At 30.8% G+C, this 15234-nt stretch overlaps 1 protein-coding gene across 1 annotated transcript in view; it reads left to right on the top strand.

The window, feature by feature from the left end:
• LOC111639884 (cubilin-like) overlaps nt 1–15234 on the top strand; it is a 210225-nt gene that overhangs the window by 58915 nt on the left and 136076 nt on the right. The window contains exons 22-25 of the mRNA XM_023385828.1: nt 83–213; nt 4216–4402; nt 12283–12456; nt 14004–14164. Coding sequence (XP_023241596.1) covers nt 83–213; nt 4216–4402; nt 12283–12456; nt 14004–14164 — 653 coding nt within the window. The remainder of the gene's footprint in view (nt 1–82; nt 214–4215; nt 4403–12282; nt 12457–14003; nt 14165–15234) is intronic.

Below are 15234 nucleotides of genomic sequence, written 5' to 3'. Positions count from 1 at the left end.
ATAGAAATAAATATAAAATAACTTATATTTATGATTTCATAAATTAATGTTAAGCATAATGAATATATTTTTCTATTTATAGCTATTGTGGCAACCAAGTACCACCTATATTGACTAGTACTGGAAATGAATTGCATATAAAATTTAAATCCAGTGATTCGTATTCCAGTAATGGATTTTCTGCATCTTATGCAACTTCAAATGCTACTACAGGTAAGTTTTTGCAAATAATACATTAAAATGTTCTCTAAGAAAAAGAAAAAGTGCTGGGCTATATTAATGTTAAGCATAAATTAATGATTAGAAATGTTTGTTTATAAAACAGACAGAGTTTTCCTCTAATAAAAATATAATTTCGTAATTTTTAAATGATATCAATTAGTATTGTTTTTCAAATGGTCATTAGGCAGTTTCAAATATGATATAAAATGATATCATTTGTATTTAATTGATGAAATAATTTGAAAACACTAATTATTTATTTGTTAATAATATATTAAACCAATAGTGTGAAAAGACAGCTTAAAGATGCCTATTTATCTGGAGATAATGACAACAATAATTGAATTCTAATTATAATAAACAAAGTTTTTATAATGTGTTATATTTTAGCTTATGTTATGGGACTTGCTAATTTTACTGACATCTGTGCGTCTATTCTATATTTACTTTTTTAGAAATTAGATTGTTTTAAGTAAGAGTTTTTATATTTCAAATTTGATATATACATATGCATATAAATCAGATAGTTCCTGATTTATAACGGTGTTATATTTCTGGAAAGAGTATTGCATATGGTGTTGCATTTCTGGAAAAAGTACAGTTATAACATATTCCAGACTTCTGTACATAAAATCATGTTAATCTTATTTCATTATTTCTCACAATAAAGTGTAATAAAAATGACACAAGGCTTTCTTTACATCAGTTTAATTCTCTTTTTTCATTTGCCAAGATGCGTTTTGAAAAATGACATTGTCATTTATATTACACTTCATTGTGAGAAATAATCAAATATTTCAATGAATTAATGGATGTACAGTACCAACCCAAAAATATTTTCATGTATGAGTATTTTGATAATTAAAGCTATATATAAGTACTTTTAATAGACTTTATATAAATACTGTAAGGTCTCTTTTTATGCGGATTATTTTTATGCGATTTTGAAGTTGTGCAGTTTGTATTTCATCTAAAAATTTCTTGGACAAACATACATATAGGCTTGTTTACGAAGCCCACATATAGACAGTCTCCAAAAATCGTGGAACGCTCAAAGCTCACTCCATTTGTTCACTGACATATAACATTTATGGATGTAAAGGACAGCTAGATCTGCCTTAATCGCTTTAGTTCCTAGCAATTTTTGATATAAATGTAATTAAACATAAAAAATACTTAAAACTGAAAAAAACGAAAGAAATGCGTTAATTTTGAAGAAAAAGCTTCAAAGTTTAACTTCCTTTGTCTCGCCCTTCTGTGAAATTTAACACCGATGAGTCATTGTTTACACATCTGGATGACCTTGAACACAGCTGGAGTTGGATTTCCCGGGGCATTCTCATAGACGTCGCGGGAGGACAAGGGTTTAAAGTAGGGTGAACACTAGCTGGCCGTATATTTTTAAATATTTTTTAAAAATTTGGAGACTTAAAAAACATTCCAAAAATTCAAAAAAAAAAATTCAAAACTATATTACTGTTCAATAAAATAAACTGAATTAAGTTTGAATACAAGTTTATTTTAAGCTTTTATATGAATTTCTTTCAGACATTCGAAGTAATTTATTAAGCAGCCTATTTCTTTTAATTTCTGCAAACTTTTTTATGCGGTTTTAAGTTAATTTTAACTCGTTGTTTTGGTTTTATGCGATTTTAGAAAATTACGGAACGTATCCCTACTTTTTCAAGGCAAGTAAAGTCTTTTTTTATGCGAATTTTTTATATGCGCTTTTCTGTAGAACGTATCCACCGCATAAAACGAGACCTTACAGTACATGCTTTAATAAATAATATGTACTGTGATTGTTTAAAAAGTAACAAAAATTAAATTAGAACTCATCGTAGACTGCAATTTCTTACTAACTAAACACACTCAAGAAAACCTTTAAATATGCAGCCGTATTTATTAAATTCTAACGTTTTCGGTCATATTTAATGACCTTTATCAAGAAAAAACATTAAAAAAAAAAATCGAACTCCGAACTTTAAACTTGAATTAACTATACAAGCGTTTTGGAACTTTTTTTTTTTTAAAAAGGAAATTCTACTGGAATAACGCCATCTCTATATAACGGTTGTCATTATATAACCACGTTAGTTATTAGAACGTTACAAATATGACGTTCACGATATAAAATAACAATAAAATAAAAATAAAAATACAGACATAAAATACCAAACATACACAATGTGTTTAGCAAATACATTAACTTAAGATTTCTGCTCTTAAGTAAGTTGCCGCTGTTCATCGTTCTTGACGTTTATAGTATACTTGCTCGCCAGGCTGCCGATACTTTGCTTGCATCTCGGAAGTTGATAGCTAATCCTTTTTGGCTTGTTTTGCAGATATGCCAGGCTTCAGCGTACCGGAGGTGCTTTTTGTCGCGAACTATTTGTATCAATCTGCTCGGTCCCATTCAGCTTTTACCTCTTGGGGGTCAGCTAAGACGTAAGTCGCCAGCGCTGTGCACGGTTGTTCGCTTCTTATGTTTCTCTGGTGTTCTGACAGCCTTTCTTTGAGGGATCTTCCGGTAGCTCCGATGTAAAACATCATATTCTGCCTCCGCATGTCTGTAACAGGGATTCTGTAGACCCCTGGAAGAGCGTTCTTGGCTACGCCATCTTTGTCTGCCCTTAGCAATTGATAAATAGTAGGACTCCTTTTATATATTATTCTTTTATTCGTAGCTGCTCCTATTTGCCTATAAACGCTGCTCAGTGAGGCCTTATATTCCATCAGTGTGAACTCTTCTGTATTTTGTACATTTCGCACCTTACTACATGTCTTACTTTGGTTAGTAATAGCTTTAATATTAACCCCATATCTCTTAGCTATTTTATTGATATAACACAGCTCTTTGTTTCTGTCTTGGGTACTGCTGCAGTGTGAGTAAGCTCGTGCAATGAGCGCCTGGAATGCAGCTAGTTTGTAACTTGGCGGGTCGTGCGAATTCCATGGGATAAATATCGGGTTGTACGTAGGCTTTCTATATACTTTAGTGCAAAAATCGCCTTTGCTGTCAAGTTGTATAGATAAATCCAGAAAGTGTATGCTCGTATCACTTTCTTGCTCGAGTTCAATCTCGAGGCCGAGCTTGTTGTCATTAATGTCCTTTAAGAATTGTTGTAAGTTGGGTTTGACTTTCCATAAGATAATCACATCATCAACATACCTTGCGTACATTAGAATTTGTGTTTCATAATTCGGCATGAATGCATTCTCTAGCGTTCTTAACACCATCTCACATAAAGTCCCCGCCACTGAGCTTCCCATGGCGACGCCTTTCTGCTGCGTGTATGTGATGCCTTTAAAGTTAAAAATAGATGAAAAAGTTGCTAGATGCGTCAACTCTAAGATCTGCTTTCTCTTCTTTTCTGGATGCTTGATCTTGCTTAAAAGGAAATCCCGTAAATGGCAAAAACATGGTTCTAGTTGGATGGAAGGGTACAATGCCTTGAAGTCCAATATGGTCATATATTTGACTTCTTGCGACTTCATATTTGCCATTTTATGTAGAAGTTCTAAAGGTTGTTTTACGCTGTATTGATGCGGTGGCGAGTATTTGCGAATGAACTCATTGACAAACCTTCCCAATAATATTGTGGGTGCGCATCCTTTATCAACGACAGGCCTTAAGCTTTTATCGTTTTTATGGATTTTGGCAAATCCAAATAGCCTAGGTGCGGACAGAGAGCGGACTATTATCTTTGTCAAACCCAGTTCTTTAGCCAGCGGTGTGTTTGCAAACCTTTTAACTCTTGCCTGCAGCTTTTCAAGAGCGCGTGAGTTATATCAATGCTAATTATTTTTTTTTATTTTGTGAATTTTATTTATATATTCTGAACTTTGGCAATTTTTGTGAATTGTCATAATTCAGACAGTCATAAATCAGGGGCTTTCTACATCATAAAATTTGTTACGTTTGTTTATCTTTTTGTTTTTATCCATTATTAATAAAGTTATTGATAAAAGAATATTTATTTTATGATTTAGCTTGTGGAGGAAACTTTTATACTGAAAGTGGATTTGTGAAAAGTCCAGGTTATCCTCAAAGATATCCTAAAAACAAAGATTGTACTTGGAAATTGCATACAGCAAATGGTCATCAAATATCAGTAAATTTTACTGCATTTAATTTAGAACAGACTTCCCAATGTACATATGATTATGTTGAATTAAGGTATGTTTTTGTACATTTTCCTGTACTAAAGTATATATTTTTCTGTTAATTCACTTTAATAATTTATCTAATTTTTGAATGTAATTTTTTATTTTTAACTTTTTATAAATGAATTTAAATATAGTTTAAATATATAATTTATAAAAATAGTAATTAAATATAAAAATTATGATTTTTTAAAGCAAAATTTATGTAATACTCGGCAGAATGAATTTTCTTTGATCAGTATAAGGATAAATAATTGTAATGATCACACACGTGAGGCTCTGGAAATGTTCCAGAACCACACTGAAATCTAAAAACCACTAAAGATGTTTATATTGTAAAATGAAATTTTTATGTCCATAAAAGGAAATATTAATAATAATAGTAAAAAGAAAAATTCTTTTCTCAGAAAGTACACAAAGAAAAAGTAGGCAATGTAAGTCCTAAGATCAACTATCTCTGGTTTGGATTGGATTAAATGTTGATTTTGACTCAATGCAATTTGGGTATGATCTTGTTACACGTAGTAATGAGTGATGACCAACTAGAAAATGGGGATGAAGAAAGATAACCAATCAAAGTGGTTGATGAGGGATCAAAGATGATAAAAACTTTGATATCAAGGTCAAGGAGAGCTTCTCTCTCCAAATTTCTCATATTGCAAGATTTTTGTGGCATTCTCCACCTCATCCTGGATTCTATAACACTAACATCACCTTCTCCAGGGACTGAACAACATTGCCCTGGAGCAAAAGAGAAAACTGAAGGATTCTTCTCTCAGGATTCTCTGTTTAAAAAGAAGAACCAGAAGAATTAGTTTTCACCTGCTGAGACACCAAGAATATGATTGCTGTAACCTTTTTTTTGTGTGTGTATTTAAAATAAATCAAGATCATTTTCTTTGTAACTGTGGAGTCTGATTCGGTGTCTGTCACACTCACATTCCAAATCAGTACCTCTCTTCCATTCTGACTTTACGCACAATTTGGCAATCTGTCACATGTTTAGCAAAATTTCATATACCTGGAAAAAAAATAATATACAGTATTATACAATATCTCTTTATAATAAGGTGAGCAATTGCCAGCCCTGGTGCAGGAATTCAATGGAGAGGACAGATGCAATTCACAGACCTGGACTTTGCTTTTGACAGTGCATCAATATCAGAAATGTGTCCAAAGATGCGGAAGATGATTACAAGCCTTGAGCATGAGACTGGAAGGGTGGGATTGCAGATAAGCAGTGATAAAACAAACATAATGTCCATAAATATACAAAAGTAAAAATCAGTCAGGAGTAAAAAAAGGATGACATGTTATCAATAATACAAAAGTGGACAGCACGCCGACTATTTAATAGAATAAACTTTTTATCATACAGGCGTTAATTACCAATGACTGTTGTCAGACCGACAAGCGCTTTTGATGCTAATTATTTTCGTCTTCTTCAGGCCGTTAAAACGGTTAAATTCCTTTTTTTTTTTTTTTTTTTTTTAAGCGTATTAACGTTCCAAGCATATTAACGTTTTGGAATGGAAGCAACAGTAGAACAAAAAATATAATTTTCAAATAAAAACACGCGCGGTTGTAATGCACATGTGCTGTGCGCCTCCAAAATGCGGAGCTAGATATGTTGGTTTAGAGAATTATACAAACTGATCCACAAAGGGGGCAAATCTAGTGTGGGGGTGTTGCAGGGATTTAGTTTGTTGGTAAGGAGGGCCTCCCAAATATATATAGTATTTCTGTTATTGCACTGTTTTATTATGGCCACTTCGTCCCACAATGGGGTATGTTGGTGTTGTAATACCATTTTAGCGAGCTCAGTTTTATTCCTGCCTTCCCTGATAGAATACTGATGTTCCGTAATACGACACGTCAACATTCTTGTTGTCGTGCCAATATAATGAGTGCGACCACCCGACATGTTTTCTAATGGGATAGAATAAATCCCCGATCTTTCTAGAATGGAAGTAGGATCTCTGTCATTGGACAGCAACCTCCTAAGATTTGGCTGTGGGGAAATTGGCAAAAATAGGGCATGTTGCCTAAAAATACGGCAAATACGTAGAGTGACATGACCACAAAATGGTATTGCGGGAAGGGCTATTGTGGATTCTTTTGGGAGATGCAGTGTAGTAGGAGGAAAAAGCGATCTTTTTACTTTGTTTAAGATGTAGATAAATTTAGCACTATTGTAGTCTGCCTCATTTACTGCACAGTGAATGTTATTAAGTTCGGTATCGATAGCAGCTTGACTGGAAGATAAAAGTCAAGCTGCTATCGATACCGAGTGCTGTCTTTGAAGGATACTTACAATTACATATCATGACTGTATCACAAATGAGGAAGTCCTTAGAAGTAGCCTACATGAACTACAGGACATTGTTACATAGTATAGAATGCATTTTGCAGGGCATGTATTTCATCTGCCAGAGTAACACTTACCAAAAGTAGCCTTGAAATGGAAACCGCAGGATGGAAAAAGGAAACAAGATAAACCATGAACAACCTGGCTCTCTACATATAAAGTAGATATAAAAAAGATTAGCATTCCTTGGAATGATGCTAAAACCATTTCAGCTGATCATATTTGCTAGAGACAGCTGGTTGCTCAGTCTGCCACTTGGCACAGGAAGACCTAATAAACATATTCTTTTTTTCTTCAAATTAAATAATTTCTGTTTTATAGTTTTACTTTATATATAACTTTTTATTATTTTGATAATATTATGGTATAAATGAAAATATTATTTCATCTATACCATGTTTTTTCAATTCAAAACTTACAAAAACAATCTCAACTTGAAACATTCACTATGTCTACAGTTTTCGTAATTGTAATGTAGCATCGAATCTAATGAGCATCTGATTTTTGAGATGCCAAAACCTGAAAAAAGTTAGCTTGTAAATTTAAAGCTCACTCTATATCACANAGACAGTGCAATAGCAGAAATACTATATATATTTGGGAGGCCCTCCTTACCAACAAACTAAATCCCTGCAACACCCCCACACTAGATTTGCCCCCTTTGTGGATCAGTTTGTATAATTCTCTAAACCAACATATCTAGCTCCGCATTTTGGAGGCACACAGCACATGCGCATTACAACCGCGCGTGTTTTTATTTGAAAATTATATTTTTTGTTCTACTGTTGCTTCCATTCCAAAACGTTAATATGCTTGAAAAAAAAAAAAGGAATTTAACCATTTTAATGGCCTGAAGAAGACGAAAATAATTAGCATCAAAAGCACTTGTCGGTCTGATGACAGTCATTGGTAATTAACGCCTGTATGATAAAAAGTTTATTCTAAGGATGACATGGAGTTCTGCTACCTTGGTAGACTGTTATCATCGAATGGAGGCATTGAAGCTAATATAAAATGCAGACTTGGTAAAGCATCAGTGGTTATTCAGAGGCCATGCAAGCAATCAGTACAATGATTAAGATATGTTGCTACAACACCATTAACATTTCCACTGCAATCTGTTCATTTGAAATATGGAAAGACACAAATAAGATTACTCAGAAACTCAACATGTTCCATCAGTGCTGTCTTTGAAGGATACTTACAATTACATATCATGACTGTATCACAAATGAGGAAGTCCTTAGAAGTAGCCTACATGAACTACAGGACATTGTTACATAGTATAGAATGCATTTTGCAGGGCATGTATTTCATCTGCCAGAGTAACACTTACCAAAAGTAGCCTTGAAATGGAAACCGCAGGATGGAAAAAGGAAACAAGATAAACCATGAACAACCTGGCTCTCTACATATAAAGTAGATATAAAAAAGATTAGCATTCCTTGGAATGATGCTAAAACCATTTCAGCTGATCATATTTGCTAGAGACAGCTGGTTGCTCAGTCTGCCACTTGGCACAGGAAGACCTAATAAACATATTCTTTTTTTCTTCAAATTAAATAATTTCTGTTTTATAGTTTTACTTTATATATAACTTTTTATTATTTTGATAATATTATGGTATAAATGAAAATATTATTTCATCTATACCATGTTTTTTCAATTCAAAACTTACAAAAACAATCTCAACTTGAAACATTCACTATGTCTACAGTTTTCGTAATTGTAATGTAGCATCGAATCTAATGAGCATCTGATTTTTGAGATGCCAAAACCTGAAAAAAGTTAGCTTGTAAATTTAAAGCTCACTCTATATCACAAAACAAAGATGCAAAAAGCATTAATGTATTTAAACAGTAATAAATGTATTTTTGAAAGGTTTTTTTCATGTAAATAAGAAATTACACCTCAATGCAAAATTTCCAGCAAAGAAATTCAGTATTCTAATGTTTTCGGCCACTATTTCTTTGGCCCTTGTCAGAAACTATAGAATGGAAAAACTATTATATAAGTAGAATGCCTTTGAGTTCTATTGTTAAAACTTTCAAATACATTGGAATAAAGGCTGTGATGTATGTTATATGATGTATTGTGGCTACACGCCTGTTTTTCTTTTATTAATATTGTTATTATTATTCTTAGTCCGTATAGTTTAGTTTAATTTAAATTCTAGAACTTTCCTTCCTTCCAATTTCTTTGTTCCTTTGTCTCAGAGTTCCAAGAACTCGCCTCACCCCTAACCCATCAGGGGGTAGCCTTAGAACAAAAGACGAAAACGGGGCTGGGAAGAGAGGAAAACAAAGGGTTTTTAGGCACTCTTAGGCCGGACTCGGAGAGCAAGAGACGTGTGGCAGAAGGCTCTGGAACAAAAAGTTGGGGGAGCGCTGCAGAAGGAGGCCGTAAGAAGCGGATTGAGAGAAGAATCTGGTCGACGATTATAAGACAACTCTGAAACGGACCGAAACGGTTCTAAAAGGAAGAACAGCCGAGAACGAAGCCGAGACGAGGAACTGTGGAGAACCAACAGGAAAATTGGGAACCCTCTGTCCTTTAATTCTTATTATTTCCCCTTTCTATCTTTTCTATCTCTTAGTTTAATTTAGTTTTAAGTTAGTTTAAGTTTACGCGCGCAACTAATTTTGTCGGGAGGTAGTTATCGGAAAAGTAACTACCGGTATATTGATATATCCGATCGCTCGGGATTTTGGAACATTTGTAGGTAACAGCGGGAATCCGAACTTATTCTGTATATATATTATTGTTTGCGCGAAATTAAACTCGTTTAATTGGTAAAACGTGTCTGTGTTTTCCTGTCCGCGCTATACAATATCACAGTATATTATGAGTCTAGATAGTACAGTAGGTGTTTATTGTTTTTTTCATGTTTACATTGCTTCACAATGTCCACATTTTCAAATGTATTCATTTATTACTCCATTATCAGGTACAGAGCTTTAGCAGACCCAGAGCTAGTTCTAATAAGTGGGCAGTGCATGCATGCATGCATGTTGGCAGCCAAATTCCTAGGGCAGCTGATAGTGCACTTAAAAAATAAAATTCAAATATAATTTTATATTTTAATATAGTGGTTGGTGATGAAATAGACTGATATTTGTGTGACAGCTGGTAATATAGCTGAACAATTTATGGATATAAATAATGTCAAAGCATACATCTTAGGAGTTTTTCATCAGAAAATTTAAAAGTGCCAGCAGCAGGTGATGGGAATTCATCCATTGAACTAGAGAAAAACTCATTAGTGGGAATTCTATAACCACTATGATTGTTTTATATTTTAAATCACATGAAAAGCATAAAAACTTTGAGTTCGTAAAGTTTTAATTTTTGCAAACACTAAGCTATTTATTTACGTTAATATTTTATATATATATATGTTAATATTAATGCTATTATTTATGTTAATGTCTTATGGTTAAGTTCAGGGTTACACTTATATAACTCATTGTGAATGGTTGTATTAAACAACATAGGTACAATGTTTTATATTTATGCTTAATTTTCATTATGAACTGGCCTTTATTCCCATACTGTTAATTGTAAAGCGATATTTACACTATTGTTTTAATTGTTGACGGAACCAAAAGGCAATTTAAATAAAAAAAGAGATGTGCATGTACATTATTAATTTAAATATTCATATTTAAATGAATTTTTATGTACACATATGTATATATTGTATTTATATACTGAATAAGAAAAATGTTTAAAAATTAATTTCATTTTAATTTGCAAATTTTATTGTATGGCAGTGCTAAAATATAACTTTGAACAAAGGCACCTATTATGTACAGGGCAGCTTGATTTGAATAAAATTAAAATAAATATTAATATATATCAAATAATTTTATAGATTATCAACTATATGAAACTGTCATAAAATATATCAGTAAGCTCTCATGGGTTTGCTTAAGCTTTAATTTACTTGTGATAAGCATTGATAGGGGTAACCAAATAGCAAGCAGCTAACAGTCCAAAAAAGGCCATGAGCCAACCAATATAAAATTACAATCAAAATTACTGTTCAATCAACATGTTACCAGTGAGATTTCATGTTGGTATGCACAAGCATGAAATTTATAAGATGTGTAGAATCACACTGAAATATCTATATACATGTTCTTCTGCATAGTGGATAACTCTCTGTTTAAGTATAGTAATATAGAAAGTTTGCTATTTTTGAAATTTATTGCCTTATTTTTCTTACACTATATATCGCTAGCCATAAAAATAAGGCCATAAGTTTCAAAGAAAGCAACATCCAGATCTATAGCATGGAGATCTCTTTTTGAAATACAGAAATAAATACTACAAGTAACATCAACATCAAATAATGTCACATCAACAACCAATCAAATGACTACTCTTTCTTTAAACTACAACATTTGATTTACCTGTGTTCTTTTTTTCAAACATATTTTACCTGATGATGATAGCTAAAGTTATCGAAAATGTTTGTTTATCATAAAATATTTTTATTAGAGATTTTGGTCATTTTGATTTTTTGTTTCTTTAATATTATTATCCAGTTTCTTCATTGTTTATATTTCTTATATGTGCAGTGTTTATAAAAGAAAGTCTGTTACACAACAATGTATCTATTCATTATGTAGTGATGATTACTAAATTTTTGTACAGTACAGTTTGCAAAACTAAACTTATCTCCTTGTTTTTCTGATATATATTCTGTAGATTATTTCTTATTATGTAAATTAAATCAACACTGATGGGATAGCAATTTGAGGATATGAAATATTAAATGCAATGTGAAAAAGAAATTAGTGTAGATAATTTAAATTGAGTTTTAAAAAAATATTCTAATAATTCTATGAACAAGTGTAAAAGTGTGCAGTTTTCTTTGAAAATTATTTAAACACTTAAGAAATTTTTTATAGAATAATGCTGGTTGGTAATTAAATTTTAAATTATTAATAATTATGTCTTCAAAAAATTAACTTTTAGTCTGTTGAAGTAGGAATTACCATTTATTTTATTTCACTGTTCTGGAATACACTTTGACAACAAATCTTTTTTTGTTGGCAGTCAAAATTAAAAAGTTTTAAAAACAATAAAAAAATAATCCAATTAAAAAACACAAGTTTAAAATTAGAACTGGGGATGCTTCAGATATCTTGCATTTTCCATCTTTACTACTTGGGGACTATTGAACTAATATCCACTAAAAGCTTGCACTAGTGGATATAAGTTTGGCCTTTGAGAATATAAGCCTATAAGAAAAAATTGGTCGTCAAAGTGTATTGCTGGAACATTGAAATAGAATAAATGGTGATTCTTATTTCAACGGACTGTCTTCAAACAATTAATTTTTAATTATTAATATTTTAAAAAGTATTAAGAAATTTTTTATTTTAACACATGATTTTCTTTTAATTTATTTTATTTTAGCATTTAAAAAAATTGCATTAATAATAAATTATTACTAAATCATAATTTTTAACATATAAATAACAATTATTATTTATTATTACACTTTATTATTTTAGAAATGGTGGTTATGAATCATCACCCTTAATAGGAAAATATTGTGGAACTACAGCTCCATCATATTTTGTATCACATAGTAATCGGTTATGGGTCCATTTCCATTCTGATTCATCAGTAGCAGGAACTGGTTTTAATTTTATTTATACAGGCACTATTAAAGGTAAGAATATTCTGTTCTAATTATAAAATATAAAAACTATTTATTAGTAGAATATGTATTATGTTGACAAAATTAATTAGAATTTCACAAAGTGAATAATGATAATAATATACAGTGGAACCTCGGTATACGTCTGCTTTAGAATACGTCCAATTTGGAATACGTCCTGTTTGGACGAAACAAATTTTGCTCGATATACGACTTTTGTTTGGTATACGACTTAATTATATGTGCCATCTATCAACAACTAGCACTATCGGTGTACTACACTAGACTAGACATTCGCGGTGCTATGGTTTATAACTTTGTTAAATTTCTTCTGATTTTAATTTGTAAGTAACATTTTATTATTTTTATTAATCATGAATTGCAAAAGGGCAACAGAAAAATAAAAAAATGACTAGAATCGCAATGGAACTGAAAAAAGAGATTGTTGAGAAATATGAAGGTGGTATGCGTGTTCGAGATTTAACTGTTGCATACCGTATTCCGAGAACGACGATATCGACAATCGTGAAAAATAAAAACATTATTAANGATTTTGGTCATTTTGATTTTTTGTTTCTTTAATATTATTATCCAGTTTCTTCATTGTTTATATATTTCTTATATGTGCTGTATTTATAAAAGAAAATCTGTTACACAACAATGTATCTATTCATTATGTAGTGATGATTACTAAATTTTTGTACAGTACAGTTTGCAAAACTAAACTTATCTCCTTGTTTTTCTGATATATATTCTGTAGATTATTTCTTATTATGTAAATTAAATCAACACTGATGGGATAGCAATTTGAGGATATGAAATATTAAATACAATGTGAAAAAGAAATTAGTGTAGATAATTTAAATTGAGTTTTAAAAAAATATTCTAATAATTCTATGAACAAGTGTAAAAGTGTGCAGTTTTCTTTGAAAATTATTTAAACACTTAAGAAATTTTTTATAGAATAATGCTGGTTGGTAATTAAATTTTAAATTATTAATAATTATGTCTTCAAAAAATTAACTTTTAGTCTGTTGAAGTAGGAATTACCATTTATTTTATTTCACTGTTCTGGAATACACTTTGACAACAAATCTTTTTTTGTTGGCAGTCAAAATTAAAAAGTTTTAAAAACAATAAAAAAATAATCCAATTAAAAAACACAAGTTTAAAATTAGAACTGGGGATGCTTCAGATATCTTGCATTTTCCATCTTTACTACTTGGGGACTATTGAACTAATATCCACTAAAAGCTTGCACTAGTGGATATAAGTTTGGCCTTTGAGAATGTAAGCCTATAAGAAAAAATTGGTCGTCAAAGTGTATTGCTGGAACATTGAAATAGAATAAATGGTGATTCTTATTTCAACGGACTGTCTTCAAACAATTAATTTTTAATTATTAATATTTTAAAAAGTATTAAGAAATTTTTTATTTTAACACATGATTTTCTTTTAATTTATTTTATTTTAGCATTTAAAAAAATTGCATTAATAATAAATTATTACTAAATCATAATTTTTAACATATAAATAACAATTATTATTTATTATTACACTTTATTATTTTAGAAATGGTGGTTATGAATCATCACCCTTAATAGGAAAATATTGTGGAACTACAGCTCCATCATATTTTGTATCACATAGTAATCGGTTATGGGTCCATTTCCATTCTGATTCATCAGTAGAAGGAACTGGTTTTAATTTTATTTATACAGGCACTATTAAAGGTAAGAATATTCTGTTCTAATTATAAAATATAAAAACTTTTTATTAGTAGAATATGTATTATGTTGACAAAATTAATTAGAATTTCACAAAGTGAATAATGATAATATAATATAATTGATATTCTCAACCTTTATTTTGTCACGGTACACTTTTAATAATTTAAAAATTTGGCAGCACAGACGGTTACTTCGGTAAGTACTGCAGGACAACCGGTAACATCATAACAGTGATTTTTAAACACAGTTGGTTATTTAGGTCATGTTTTCTACTAAATATCTTGGTACTACTGGCAGTTACCAGTAACACCAGTTACAATTTCCAAATGTGCCCTAGGAAGGTAGAACTAATTGAACTACTTGTCTGATGTCACATATATATGCATATTTGCAATGGTGGCACACTTCAAAAATCTTGCAGCACATTAAAGTGCCGTGGCACAGTGGTTGAGAATCACTGTTCTAAGGTATACTTGTTTATGTAAATTTAAATGTATACTTGTTAATCTAAACCATATAATAAATTTATTCCTTAAATTGCATTTTTGATGCAAGATTCTAATATTTTATTAATGGGATGATAATGGGCTCTTTGTTTCTTCTAGAATTTTAAATATGACAAAATATAATTTAAAAATAAAGTAATATGATCCTTAATGTGTAGCTTCATTGTAAAACATTGTTTATAAGATAAGGCAATTAGTTAGCTTTCAGAAGAAAGTTTTTATATTAGAATAAATTTATTATTTTTAATATGTTTTAGGTTTAAATATATTTTTAAAATAACTTTTCTGGTAAAAATCATCTCTCTCTCTCTCTCTCTCAAAAAAAAATAAAAAAATAAAACAGAGATTAATATTGTCTTAACTAGCTTACCCGTCGCGCATTGCTGCAATCTCAAAAGAAACGAAATTCAAGCAAACTCGTTATGATAAAATTAAATTTTCATTTTATCATTTTTATTGAAACTTATTATTATTATTCGTTTTCATCGGGAAAACATTTCAAAGTGTTGTTTCAATTCTATTTATTTATTGGAGTGCTCGTGGATACACGATATTTTTTGTTTCTCC

Source organism: Centruroides sculpturatus, unplaced genomic scaffold (assembly GCF_000671375.1).
Source record: "Centruroides sculpturatus isolate CEXI.00-Female unplaced genomic scaffold, Cexi_2.0 scaffold1317, whole genome shotgun sequence".
Lineage (NCBI taxonomy): Eukaryota > Metazoa > Arthropoda > Arachnida > Scorpiones > Buthidae > Centruroides > Centruroides sculpturatus.
Note: the sequence above shows the minus strand (reverse complement) of the source record. Positions and strands in the feature narration are given on the sequence as shown.